The following is a 13,992-nucleotide window of genomic DNA, read 5'->3' as shown; positions in this document are numbered from 1 at the left end:
AAGCATGTCTCCAATCAATACCCCTGTCACCGACTGAACATAGGACCTGCCATCCCTCAGCCCACCCTGCCATGCAGACTTTCCCCAAGTGTTTAAATCATCCTCTTTTTTCTTGGGAACCTCAATTGTCTTAACTTCTCTTGTAGAGACTACTTTTCCTTGCAAACCACAGAACCATCTGCCCCTTCATCTTCCTCCCTTCTAGCCTCCTTCCATAGCTGGGCTTCAAGGGAGGTAGCAAGCCAAACAGGGTAAACTAAACCATCTGAAACAACCTCTATCTTCCTTGGAATGTCACTGGGTTTAACACCACTTAACATCACTGCAACTGAATGGAGATCACAATCAAGCACACCATTTAATCTTGCATCACAGACACTAGCTATTGACTGTAACACTTCCTCCTTCCAGAGGTTGAAAGGTAACCCAAGCAATCTGACTATTACATTGTCCTCAATCAAAAACTTTTGGTATTGGAGAGAGGACACCATTTCGAGACTGTGGTAGCACCAGCCTCTGAGTGAATAACTAGAGCTGAAATCTCTACTTCATCTTCACCCAGGTCTAACAAACAAGAGGCATAAGGAGTAATCACCATCGGCTTTTGCAAGTTTTTTCTTTTAGCAACTCCATTTTGTTTTGAAGTCCTAACACATGAGATAACAGGTTAGAGTTTTCTCAAAATATTCTTTTCCATTGTCGGATCTAAAAATTTTGATTTTGGTATCAAATTGGGTTAGAACAAATTCATAGAACAAAATTTTGATTTTGGGAACTTCATCACGAGACTTCATCAAAAATATCCAAGTATATTGTGAAAAATCATTAATGAACAAGATAAAATATTTGTAGCCACCCATAAAGGGTAAGTGGTATGGCCCCCACACATCAAAGTGCACAATATGGAATGGAGAAGATCTTTTATTACTCAAAGGGTAATTGTTTCTACAATGTTTTGACAACTCACAAGACTCACAATGAAGACTTGACAAACTAATTCCCTTAAATAGTTTTGGAATAAATGACTCAATGCAGTAAAAGAAAGATGACCCAAACGAAAATGGCATAACATGATACGACTGATAGACTCTGAAGATGTAGATCCAAAGGCAGCTTTCACAGGCTGTCCTTGGCCCTGTCCAGGAGTATCTAGCAGATATATTCCATTCGCCTCATGGCCACTCCCAATCACTTTCTGAGACTCCAAATCTTGAAAAATACAATAGGAAGGGAAAAAGGTTACACTGCAGTTCAAAGACTTAGTTAAGCTGCTTACTGATAACAAATTTGTATTCAGTTTGGGTACATGAAGAGCAGAAGGAAGTACCAAAGAGTCTGTAGCATTGATGGTTCCCTTGCCAGAGATAAGAGCAAGAGAGCCATCAGCTAGGGTAATTTTATCACGGCCAGGAAGCAAATCATAAGAAATAAACAAGGTGGAAAGGCTGGTCATATGGTCAGAAGCACCAGAATCAATAATCCAAGGGATCCTACGATTACCTGAGATAGTTGCATGATTGGCAGAAGCCCGTATACCTGAATGAGCAAATGCAGAAGAGGTTGAATTTCCTAGAGGGTTGGAAGAAGAGACCACACCCTCTAGGTTACGTCGCACCCTCTGCCTTCATAACTGCTAACTGCTCATTAGCAGTCCTCTCTTCAGTTAGGCATCTATCACTATCTAGACCAGTGGCAATATTGCCACTTCCTGCCTTCATATTATCAGACTTCTTTTAAAAACGAAGGGGATGAAACTTCGGATGCAATTTCTAGCACTTGTCTTTTTTTGTGTTTTGGTTTCTTACAATACTCACAAATAACTTCTTCCCGAAGCCACATGGATTTCCTATAATTCCCTTAGGTTTCAGCCCCATGTTAACAAAGTGATCATTTAGACCAGCCCCTTGAACTTGGACAAGTCTCTTGCTTTCTTCACTACTTACCAAGGCATAGGGTTGAGACAATGAAACACTATCCTTGGATAAGATGTTCTGCTTTGTGATGTCATACTCGGGATTCAGCCCCATCAAAAACTCAAACACCCTGTTTCTCTCAACTAGTTTCTTGTAGGTTTCGGCACCATTAGAACTTTCCCAGGCTACAGTTCCCATCAAGTAAATTTCTTTCTTTAGATAGGTTGCTTATTCCTTCTTGTTATTTATGTTTCTTTTCTTTAATGGGCCTTATTCTGGGTCCATCCTGTCAATATTAAGTTCTGTGTAAATTCTTGCCCAACTAAGGGCCTCCTTGTAATTATTCAAATATTTCTAATAAAACAGTGTTAGGGGGCTGAGAGAGAGAGTGTTTGAAATCCTCTTCTCAGACCCTCATTGCCGAACCCTCAACTCTCTTCTCTTCAGTTTTCTTCATGGTATCAGAGCATACCTGAACTTCAGTATCCTAGGGCTAGAAGCTTGACTCGTGTTGCCTGATTCTTGGAGGTCATTGGAATCTCTTGGAGAAGTAGTTCGGTGGCCAGGAAGAATCAGAGAAAAGAAAAGGGGGTTCTGTTTAAGCTCAAAAACTGTAAGTTGTACTCAGATTTCTGGGTTCAGTTTTCTTCTGGTTCGAAACTGTAAGTTGTACTCAGATTTCTGGGTTCAGTTTTCTTTCGGTTGTTCTGTATTGCTTTCGACTATGTTTGGACTGTTGAACTGTCCGAAAGCTTTGGTTGTTCTGTACTACCTTCGGCTGCCATTGAATCTGGTTTAACCCAGAAATTTCTGGGCAGTTTTTCACTCCTTATTGGACTGTCAAACAGCCAAAACATGCCTGTAACAAGGCTGTGGATTGTTGCTTATATCTGGCTGTTTTTGGGGGGTTGTACGAACTGTTCTTGAGGCCTTTTTTCTCCTCTTGACAGTGGGGTTGTCTCTATTGTCCACACTGTGTTTGTAAAAAGGGTACTTCGGCTGAGTGCCAAGTGGTATTTACTTTGAAGTCCAGATTTGAAAAGGGTACTTCGGCTGAGTGCCAAGTGGTATTTACTTTGAAGTCCAGATTTGAAAAGGGTACTTCGGCTGAGTATCTAGAAGTTTCTGTTTTACTTCTTGAAGGCTGAACTCAGTGTATTGCCTTCTTGTGGTCGGCTGAACTCTATTCTTGCTTGTCCTTATTCAGTATACTTGTAGAAGTCATCTGAAATCATATTTGGAGTGTTTACATGATATACTCCTCAGAGTTTGAAAACAAAAGTGGTGCTGAATATGGACTGGTTCAGAGGACTCCAAGTGTCTCCTTATTGACTGTGACCTCAGTTAAACTAGATGGAACCAATTATCTGGCATGGTCACAATCAGTAAAGATTCATGTATGTAGTAGAGGAAAGTGGGGGTTCATTTCCGGGAGTAAGAAGGCTCCCCCAGAAGATGATCCATCCTACGAGAAGTGGATGCAAGAAAATTACACCGTCATTGGGTGGCTTGTGAACTCAATGCAGCCACAAATCAGTCAACACTACCTATGGATAAATACAGCAAAGGAAATTTGGGACAGTGTTGCAGAAACCTATTCCCAAAAACTCAATGTGTTCCGAGCATATAAATTTAGAAGTGATGTAAAGAATTTAAGGCAAGGAGAGAAACCTCTTGCTGTATATTTCTCAACCCTTAAGTCCCTATGGCAAGAGATTGACCTAATAGAAGCTGTAACATAGGACACCACCAATGATGCAGAGACCTACAGAAAATTGGTTGAAAGGAACAGGGTTTTTGAGTTCTTAACTGGACTAAACCCAGAATATGATATCACAAAACAGAATATTCTTTCCAAGGAGTGTGTCTCTTTGTCACAAGCTTATGCATTGGTGAGTAGTGAAGAGAGCAGAAGGGCTATTCAGGTTCAAGGGGCTGATATTATTGATCACTTTGCCAATATGGGGATTAAACCTAAAGGTAATGTTGGAACTTCTAGTGGCACAGGAAAGAAAGAAGTTATATGTGAGTACTGCAAGAAGCCGAAGCACACCAAAGACAAGTGCTGGAAGTTACATCCTAATCTTGTTCCCATTCGGTTTCAGAAAAAACATGATAGTAAAAGATCAGGAAGTGCAAATGTAGCTGCCGGGCCAGATAGTGAAGAGATGTCTGCTTCTGCACAGTTGGCAACCATGAGGGCAGAATATGAAAAGTTTTGGAAGATGATCAGTCAGCTGAGTGATGTGACCTCTCCTTCCAACCCTTCGGGAAATTCTACTACTTTAGCATTTTCTCATTCAGGTATAAGGGCTTCTGCCAATCATGCTACCTCTTCAGGTAATCTCAAGATCCCTTGGATTATAGAATCAGGTGCTTCTGACCATATGACCAATCTGTCTACCTTGTTTGTTTCATATGATTTACTTCCTGGACGTGATAAAATCACTTTAGCTGATGGTTCACTTGCCCCTATCTCTGGTAAGGGAACCATCAAGGCTATGAATTCCTTGTACCTACCTTCTGCCCTTCATGTACCTAAACTAAATACAAATCTGTTGTTTGTGAGTAGTTTAACCAAGTCACTAAACTGTTGTGTAACTTTTTTTCCTTCCTACTGTGTTTTTCAGGATGGAGTCTCAGAAGGTGATTGGGAGTGCCCATGAGGCGAACGGAATATACCTGCTTGATACTCCGGGACAATGCACTGATCATCTTGGGAATGTTGCTCTTGGATCTGTCTCTTCAGAGTCTGTTAGTCGGATTATGTTGTGTCATTATCGTTTTGGTCATCTGTCTTTTTCTGCCTTGAGTCATCTATTCCCTGAACTGTTTAAGGGAATTAGACTGTCCAGTCTACATTGTGAGTCTTGTGAATTGTCAAAACATTGTAGAAGCAATTATCCTTTGAGCAATAAAAGATCTTCTGTTCCTTTTAATATTGTGCATTCTGATGTGTGGGGACCTTACCACTTACCCTCCATGGGTGGCTACAAATATTTTATCCTGTTTATTGATGATTTTTCACGGTTCACTTGGATATTCCTGATGAAATCCCGTGATGAAGTTCCAAGACTTGTAAAACAATTCCATGAATTTGTTCTAACCCAATTTGATACCAGGATTAAGATCTTTAGATCGGACAATGCAAAAGAATACTTTGAGAAAAACCTATCCTGCTATCTTTCTGACATGGGGGTTATTCATCAAAGCTCAAGTGCTAGGACCCCAGAACAGAATGGGGTTGCTGAGAGGAAAAACAGGCATATTGTTGAGGTTGCAAGAAGTATCTTATTTGTCTCACATGTTCCTACCAGGTTTTGGGGTGATGCTGTACTTACTGCTACCTACCTTATAAACCGCATGCTATCCAAGGTTTTGGGGTTTAAGTCTCCCTTCACTCTTCTTCATCCGGACAAGGATCTTTTTCCTGTTCCTATTCGTGTCTTTGGCTGCACCTGTTATGTACATGTTCCAAGTGTCCAAAGGCATAAATTTGAACCCAAAGCTCAAAAGTGTATCTTCCTTGGTTATTCCCCCACACAGAAGGGTTATTGTTGTTTTGATCCAAAGTCTGGCAATCGGTATGTCTCAATGGATGTCACCTTTGATGAGCTTTCCCCCTTTTATGGTTCCTCTCTAGAAGAACATTGTCCACAGGGGGAGAATTTGACACAGGTGTTTGCTCTTCCTCTTCCTGTCCCTGTTGAGTCTCTTGATGTGTCTGCCTCTCCTTCAAATGAATCAAGGGTGGATCAGTCGCTCCATTCTCCTTGTCCCAGTACTCTACCTCCTCGTCCTATCCTCAATTCCAAGGTATATCACAGGCAAAGATCCAGAAATGTGCAGGTTGTTTCTCCTACAACACATGAGCCTCATACACTTCCAGTCACAGAAGAGACAACAGGTACTGTTTCAGCACCTTTGGATTCATCCTTTCCTGAACTTGATATTCCCATTGCTGTTAGAAAAGGAAAACGGAAGTGTACTGCACACTGCATTTCCAAGCACCTTTCTTACAGTTTGCTTTCACCTTCATACTTTGCCTATCTCTCTTCTGTTGCTTCTCATCCTATTCCTAGGTCTGTGTCAGAAGCTCTTAAGATTCCAGAATGGAGGGATGCTATGAGATCTGAAATCGATGCCCTACACAAGAATGACACATGGGAAGTGGTGGATTTGCCTGAAGGGAAGGATCCTGTTAGTTGCAAGTGGGTCTTTACTATCAAATACAGAGTTGATGGCACCATTGAAAGGTACAAGGCCAGACTGGTTGCAAAAGGCTATACACAGACATATGGGATTGATTATTTAGAGACTTTTGCACCTGTTGCCAAGATGACATTTGTGAGGGTTCTTCTATCTTTAGCTGCTCACTTTGATTGGCCCCTTTATCAATTGGATGTGAATAATGCATTTCTGAATGGTGAGTTACATGAGGAGGTTTACATGTCTCTTCCTCCAAGGATGTATGGAACTGATATGAAAGGGAAGGTATGCAGGCTGAAAAAATCTCTTTATGAACTAAAACAGTCCCCTAGAGCATGGTTTGAGAGATTTAGAACAGCACTTGTTAACTTTGATTATGTGCAGACACAGTCCGATCATACTCTTTTTGTGAAGAGGAGCGGACCTCTGGCAGTATACCTCATTGTGTATGTAGATGATATTGTAGTGACTGGTAATGATGCCTCAGGAATTCATGATCTAAAATATTTTCTACATATAGAGTTTGAGATTAAAGATTTGGGGGAATTGAGATACTTTCTTGGCATAGAAGTGGCTCGATCCAAGGATGGGATTCTTATCTCCCAAAGGAAGTATGTTCTTGACTTACTCTCTGAAACTTGAAAGATGGGTGCTAGACCAATTGCTACTCCTATTGATATGAGTCAAACTCTCAGCAAGGGACATTGTTAGAAGACAAAGGAATCTTTCAGAGACTTCTTGGGAAACTTTTGTACCTATGCATGACTCGGCCAGATATTGCATATGCAGTCAGTTGCATTAGCCAATTCATGCATTCTCCTCGAGACACTCATATGGCAGTTGCAGAGAGAATCCTATGTTATTTGAAGGGCTCCCCAGGAAAGGGTCTTCTGTTTGCCAAGCATGGTCATATGAAACTTGAAGCCTACACCGATGCTGACTGGGCCGGGAACATTGATGACAGAAGATCTACCTCTGGGTATTGCAGCTTGGTAGCTGGTAATGTTGTTTCTTGGAGAAGCAAGAAACAATCGGTTGTTACTCGGTCTTCTGCTGAAGCAGAATACAGAGCCATGGCACATGGGGTTTCTGAATTATTATGGCTAAAATCTTTGATGGAAGAACTTGGAGTTGAATATGACAAGCCAATGATGTTGTATTGTGATAATCAGGCTGCCATCAACATTGCTCACAACCCAGTGCAACATGATAGAACCAAGCATATTGAAGTTGATCGACACTTCATTAGGGAAAGGGCCTCTTCGGGTGAAGTGTCTTCCTTTCATCACATCTAAAGGACAATTGGCAGATTTTCTCACCAAAGGCATTCCCATGCAAAACTTCAGCATGATACCACCAAGCTTGGCATGATTGACATCTATGCTCAGCTTGAGGGGGAGTGTAGAGAAGATGGGCTGAATGGCCCATAGGTTGCTTATTCCTTCTTGTTATTTATGTTTCTTTTCTGTAATGGGCCTTATTTTGTGTCCATCCTGTCAATATTAAGTTTTGTGTAAATTCTTGCCCAACTAAGGGCCTCCTTGTAATTATTCAAATATTTCTAATAAAACAGTGTTAGAGGGCTGAGAGAGAGAGTGTTCGAAATCCTCTTCTTAGACCCTCATTGCCGAACCCTCAACTCTCTTCTCTTCAGTTTTCTTCACTTTCCAAAGAGATTTCAGTATTGAGAAATAAACAGCCAAAGGTTTCTCCCCCTGCCTTAAATTTTTCACTCCTCAGCTTGTATGCTCTAGCTACATTTAGTTTCTAGGAATAGGTTTCAACAACATTGTCCCATATTTCTTTTGCTGAATTCATCCACAAATAGTGTTGACTACATTGTCCCATTGTCCCATATAACCCCATTTGCCTCTACTACATATATGAATTTTTACTGATTGTGACCATGCCAGATAATTAGTTCCATCTAGCTTGACTATGGTCACAACCAGTAGAGAGTCAACAGAGGCTCCTAGAACCTGTCCGGATTCAGCAACATGCTTGTTTTCAACGTCTGAAGGGTCCATCTTCTTAAAACACTTCAAAAATAGCTTCTAATAACTTCAAATAACAGTCAATGAAGACAAAAAAAAAAAATTGTGTTGTGAATCAACCTCTATGCAGCCGTACCTGTTAATTGCGTCACACCCGGAACCTGGGAGAAACAGAAAAAACCCAGCCGCATGGCCCGCACCTTGTAGACCACAAAACACTGAGCAACTTGAATCGATCTTCAAGATGAAGAACAAGGAGTCTTTTAGTCATTGAGCACCAAGGTCAAACTCCCTGTGGGGACCGCAAGTAGATTTCTTCAATTAATTAGGGTTTCAGGCAACACACTTGATACTATCAAGAGGACGACAAAGATAGCCTCCTCTCCAAAAACCACTAAAAACTGGTCTGAAAAATATTTCTTTACCTATTCATCCAATTCAGTTCTCCATACACACTGTGTATGGGAAAAAGAGGAGAAAAGAGAGAAAAGAAGAGCTCGCTCTAATACCAAGAAGAAAAACAACCTTCTTTAAAGAATGGACTGTTTAAAAAGCTGCAGAAAAGTGATTGAGAACAGCAGAAATCAAGATTCAAGAAGAGAGAAGTGGAAGAAGAAGATGGCAGCAATAAGGATTCAGAGAGAGATTTTCGAACATAATCTCCTCTTACACCCCTAATCCCTTTTCATTAACTTAATTTCAATAATTTACAGAGAGGCCCTTAGTTGAGCGAATAATTAAAAATACATAACATAAGAGAAAAAAGGCCCAAGTTGAGGCCCATTACGGAAAAGAACATAAAGAAACAAAATAAGAAAACAGTTATGGATCATTTGGCCTATCTTCTCTACAAGAATATTACAATTTATTTTTCAATTTCAATGCCTAGAGAGGGTGGGCCTTGGCACAATGGTTGGTTTGCTCCATTGCGACCTGGGTGACCAGGGTTCAAATCTTGGAAACAGCCTCTGTTAGGCTGCGTACACTAGTCCCTTCCCAGATCCCACACTGGCGGGAGTCTAGTGCACTGGGCTGCCCTTTATTAGAATTTTTTTGATGAATTGCCCTTTATTAGAATTTGTTCAATATTTCATTAAAACCATCATAATTTTTTAAAAATATTTTTCTAAAAGAACCAGCAAGAAATTGGTGATTAGATAAATGACTTACTACTTTGATATGATTCACTTACTAAGTCACTTAATGCAAAAGAAACAGAAAAATGCATATAACTACAAAAGTGTATTTTCGATCTAATCAAAACTTATAAAAACAATAACGAAAAAGGTTAAAATGGCAAATAATTGACATATATAAAGAAGAGAATATGGCGAAACACCGAAAGGAAGACAGAGAAACATACTTATTACTGTCTTTTCATTTTTTTCTATTTGATTTATACGGTTCTTTGCTATGGTTTGAGCCTTAAATGTGCAATTATATTTTTTCTAATGATCTCTTGAAGGTTTGTTAATTATTCTATGTTTCTAGAAAATTATCCTGATTATTTAGAATTATCTTTAGCAGAATTATCCTTTTAGTCCTACATCAAGGAGATAGGTGACATCAAGGTGCTTTGTTATCGACCAATTGAATATGAGAATATCATTAAAGCAGAAACTTTGACTCACCTACATAGTTTTAAAGGATCATTTATTGGGTCAGGGAACAATACCAATAGAAGGTGATTGATGGGCAATAATAAGATGGATGTTTCCCTTCTTGGAAAGCCCATAGAACTTGCTATACTTGACAAGGAGGCAAGATTGTTGGCCTCTAGGATGAACAGCTCATTCATTGGACTCCTAGATAGGAAAGCTGTCCTATACATAGCCTTTCTAGGAAATGCATGGGGAAGGATTTGTTCATTCATGGCATATCTTCATCATGTAAGCTCATTCATTGTGTCTTCTCTAGCTACAAATTCAACTTTGGTATTTTTAGTTTGTTACTGAAAAAAAAATATGTTCAGGAGAACAGAGTTTGCTCAGTTCTTTTAAAAAAATAATTATTACAATTTTATTGCTTCACAAACAAAGGATTTTAGGAAAAATTCAGAAGGATTTTTTGCAAGGTCTATAAGTATCACTTTAATACCCTATTGAACAACTAAATAAGAAATCGGTTGCTCTTCAAGGTAATATTATTGTCCAGTATGATTCCACAGTTCAATGGCACAATACCCTTGAATCTTCTAATACAAAGAATTCAAACTAATGATTCCTCAACTATCTTGTATATTTCCATTACTTTTTCATTTCCAGATTTCAAGCAACATAATGTATTTTTACTGCACTCAATGTTTCATGGACAATAGAAACACAAATCTTGATTTGAAGAACCTGTAGATGGAAGGGGAACATCCATTTATAATGGAGAAAATGATCACTTTCAGAAGTAATTTATCAAAAGACAATACCAAATCATATGCATCATATCCATCACATTTTGAAGCAATATTTGACAGGATATCATCAGAACATCTTAAGGAGCGTTTATGAATTTCATGCTTCAATATAGCTGTCCGTTCTGAGGCAGCAGGAGAAGGGAGTTGCACATGGAAATCAAACCTCCCTGAGACAAACCACATTGACAAATAAGTAATCAAATCATGGGAACTAACCAAATCATAAATCATCCTACCAAGTTATTTCATCAAGTTCTTCTATTATTCTATACATTTTGTCTTAATAGAAAAGTGGGAAAGTACTGAACAACCTGAAGAGCTAAAGGATTGTGGCAAATTTCCAAGAGATTGTGCAGATGCCAAAAACGCAATTGGCCCAATTCCACATGAACAGTGCCTCTTTTCCTAAATAATGTAAAGACAAAGTTTAGTTATATAATAGATAAAATGGCCCAATTCCACAATCAGAAATGGACTGAGCTTAATGCAACAACCATTGTAAATGTCTGACATATAATTCAGAAACACAAATAGTACCCCATATTCATCCATCATATCAGTGAGAAATTCCACCAGTGCTACAGTTGAACTTGAAAGTTGAGATCCCTCAGAGTCAGAAGATGAGACAATACTATCAAGATCATCAAATATTACAAGAGAAGGTGTGTGATCCAGAGCTTCAGATATGTAGCCAGAAAGTGATTGCCGAATAGTCTGTGTCTTCTCTAGAGCCAGATTGGAACAGCTTACAAAAACACTGCAGGCACAGTTACAGAAAACTTCACAATATTTTGCTGCCCACACCTTTATGTTGTATTTAAAAATTTCATCAGTCCATAATAGCCGAGTTTAAGTCCATAGACCTTTCAAGTTTCTAAAATCAGATTAAGTAATTGTATAGAGAAATGATAAAGGAAGTCAAGAATTAATAAATTTCATACATGTGTGCCAAGATCTCTGCATGCTCTTCAAAGAATTTTGCAACGGCTGTGGCTAGTGATGTTTTCCCAGAACCCTGAAAACAGGAATAAAACACAAAGAAATGTAACCCATTTCTCAAAATTCCATCAGATACACAGCAGCAGCAGCATAAGCAGACCAAAGCGAAGTCAAAATATTTATCATGGCTATGCCTAGTTACATGCTTATAGTGATATCAAGGCATAATTATTTTCAACCAATAATAAGATTTTTCTGAGGAAAAATTAGGTTGAAAGAGGAAAATAGAATATAGAAGTATATGAGCAATCCAAGCAAAACACCCAAGGAAGAAAAAGGAAAAGCCATGAGATACCCAAAGAAGAAAAGAGTTACAGCACAAATGAGTCACTTTAGCTCCAAGACCTATCTAAAAAACTATACAAAAATGGCTACCGCTAAATACACAAAAACCCATAAAACAAACCAATTTACAAGTTGAGTCTCAGCACTGTTTGGGCTGAAAGAAACAGAAGGCTGTTCCATCAAGCTTCAAAGGTGGAGGAGTTGGTTTCCAATTCCTTTGGAAAGCTGGTGTCCTGAGTTTCAGCTGCTAAAGGCTTTCAGCCTCAGGTATTGGCATACTTGCTGAGAGCTATAAGACTGTGGGAGTTGTAACTCTGTTGTATTGTGTTTTCTTTGCCCGGTCGGGGGCTTGTTGTGTCATGCTTTGCTTGGATCTAATAAAACTTTACCTTTTTCAAAAAAAAAAAAAAGTCTACAGGGCATGTCTTGCTTCATTGCTTCATTGGCCATTTCCTAGAGGCAATGGACTGAGCTCTGAAAGTCTAAGTTGAAATACAAAAAGACAATGCAGAGTCTGGCTTAAAAGGGTGGTTTGAAATCACTGATAATGCAGAAAGAATGTTGAAGAAAAAGATTAAGGGGGCAGAGGAGAAAGTGTAGGGTTGGTGCTTCAAGTTGGAAAAGAGAAGCAGTGTTCAAAAGCACACTAAAAGGAAAAGAATCAAAGACAGAGAAGCAAACAAGGAGATTTGGGAATGGGTGGTTTACAAAGGTTAAATAAGGGAAAAAATCTGAATAGTTCTGCAGATTGTGAGAAGGGAAACACCATAAAAGAAGGGATAAACAGTATGAATGCTCAGACAGAGAGATTTGTTACTTCTAATTTGGTGGTGGATAGGGATTCTCTAAATTCATTGAAGGATTCTCACGGTGATGTTTCTGATACCATACATTTGGAAAGAGAAAAGGAATCATGGAAGAATTATTGAAGGAAGATATTTCAACATTACTAGAGTCCAATAAAACTAATCAGTTGGCAAATCTGCAGGAAAGTCCTACTAAGGAGGGAGGAGAGGTGAGCAGCTCTGGTGATCTGTTGAAGCTAGACCTGGAAATTGAAGGAGATGGGAGTAATGAAGAGGAAGAACAAACAAGGAATAAAGAGAGGAGGTTGGACAAGCCGGAGGGTGAATATAGGGGTGGAGGTAAGTAAGCTCATAGGTTTATTTGTTATTGGAGGGGAGGAATTTGCAAGGAAAATTTCACAATGGATTGGCAGGAGCAATGGGGTAACCTAATCTCTAGAGCCTTACCTCGGATTACATCAATTCTCTGGCCAATTTCAATTTTTAAAGAAGATTTAGGTGGAAGAGGTTCGGCACCAATTAGGTTTGAGAATATGTGGTTATGTACAAATGGTTTTGTGGATATGGTTATGGAATGGTGGGAGGAGAATAACCCAAAGGCTAAATGGGAAGGAATGAAGTTTCTTTGGAAACTGAAGAAACTTGAAGCCAAAATTAAAGAGTGGAACATTCATCAGTTCAGGAGATTAGAGGAAAGGAAGCAAGCAATAATTGGTAGAATTGAGGAATTGGATTCAAAAGAAACCTCAAGCATGTTTGAAGAAAGGGGCAAGGAAGAAAAGTGGCCTTTAACGAGACAACTATTGAAAGAAAAGATACATTAGAGACAAAAAATCAAGGAATACTTGGCTAAAGGAGGGAGAGAAAAATACCAAATTTTTTCATGCTCTTGAAAATGGGAGGAAGAGAAAAACTGTCTCTAAATTAGTGGTGGGTGCAATACCATTTACTCATCAAAATGAAATTGCCCGAGCTTTTGTAGATCACTTTAAATCAATCTTTAGGAGACCTTTGGCTGAATGGTTGTGGCTTGATGGTTTGGAATGGCCTAAATTAACTGAAAAGTCTAAGGCTAGGTTTGAAAAATTGAGGAGATCAAAAAAGTTGTGTCCAAAGCCCCTGGTCCTGATGGTTTTACAATGGCCTTCTATCAAGATTCCTAGGAAGTACTAAAAGATGATTTACATAAAGTATTTAATGAATTTTTTGGGAGAGGTATAATCAATCCAAGGCTTAATTCCACATTTATTGTTTAATGCCAAATAAAAAAAACTAAAGTTGTGCATCCAAAGGATTTCAGACCAATCAATTTGATCAATAGTTTGTATAAAATCATTGTTAATGTGTATATTCTTAGAGAATTAGGGTTGTACTACCAT

At 39.0% G+C, this 13,992-nt stretch overlaps 1 protein-coding gene across 4 annotated transcripts in view; it reads right to left on the bottom strand.

The window, feature by feature from the left end:
• PEX1 (peroxisome 1) overlaps positions 1-13,992 on the bottom strand; it is a 124,949-nt gene that overhangs the window by 50,907 nt on the left and 60,050 nt on the right. For all 4 annotated transcript variants that reach the window (XR_737275.3, XR_016078637.1, XM_088891636.1 and 1 more), the window contains exons 7-10: positions 11,465-11,538; positions 11,061-11,280; positions 10,835-10,928; positions 10,536-10,690 (exon numbers count right to left, since the gene is read on the bottom strand). Coding sequence is in view for 2 of the 4 variants with exons in the window: in XM_088891636.1 (XP_088747762.1) it covers positions 10,536-10,690; positions 10,835-10,928; positions 11,061-11,280; positions 11,465-11,538 (543 nt within the window). In the remaining 2 variants the exon portion in view is untranslated. The remainder of the gene's footprint in view (positions 1-10,535; positions 10,691-10,834; positions 10,929-11,060; positions 11,281-11,464; positions 11,539-13,992) is intronic.

The sequence above is a fragment of the Nelumbo nucifera genome, chromosome 7 (assembly GCF_055504915.1).
Source record: "Nelumbo nucifera cultivar China Antique chromosome 7, China Antique-T2T, whole genome shotgun sequence".
Lineage (NCBI taxonomy): Eukaryota > Viridiplantae > Streptophyta > Magnoliopsida > Proteales > Nelumbonaceae > Nelumbo > Nelumbo nucifera.
The sequence above is the reverse complement of the archived record's forward strand: the minus strand, read 5'-3'. Positions and strand labels throughout refer to the sequence as shown.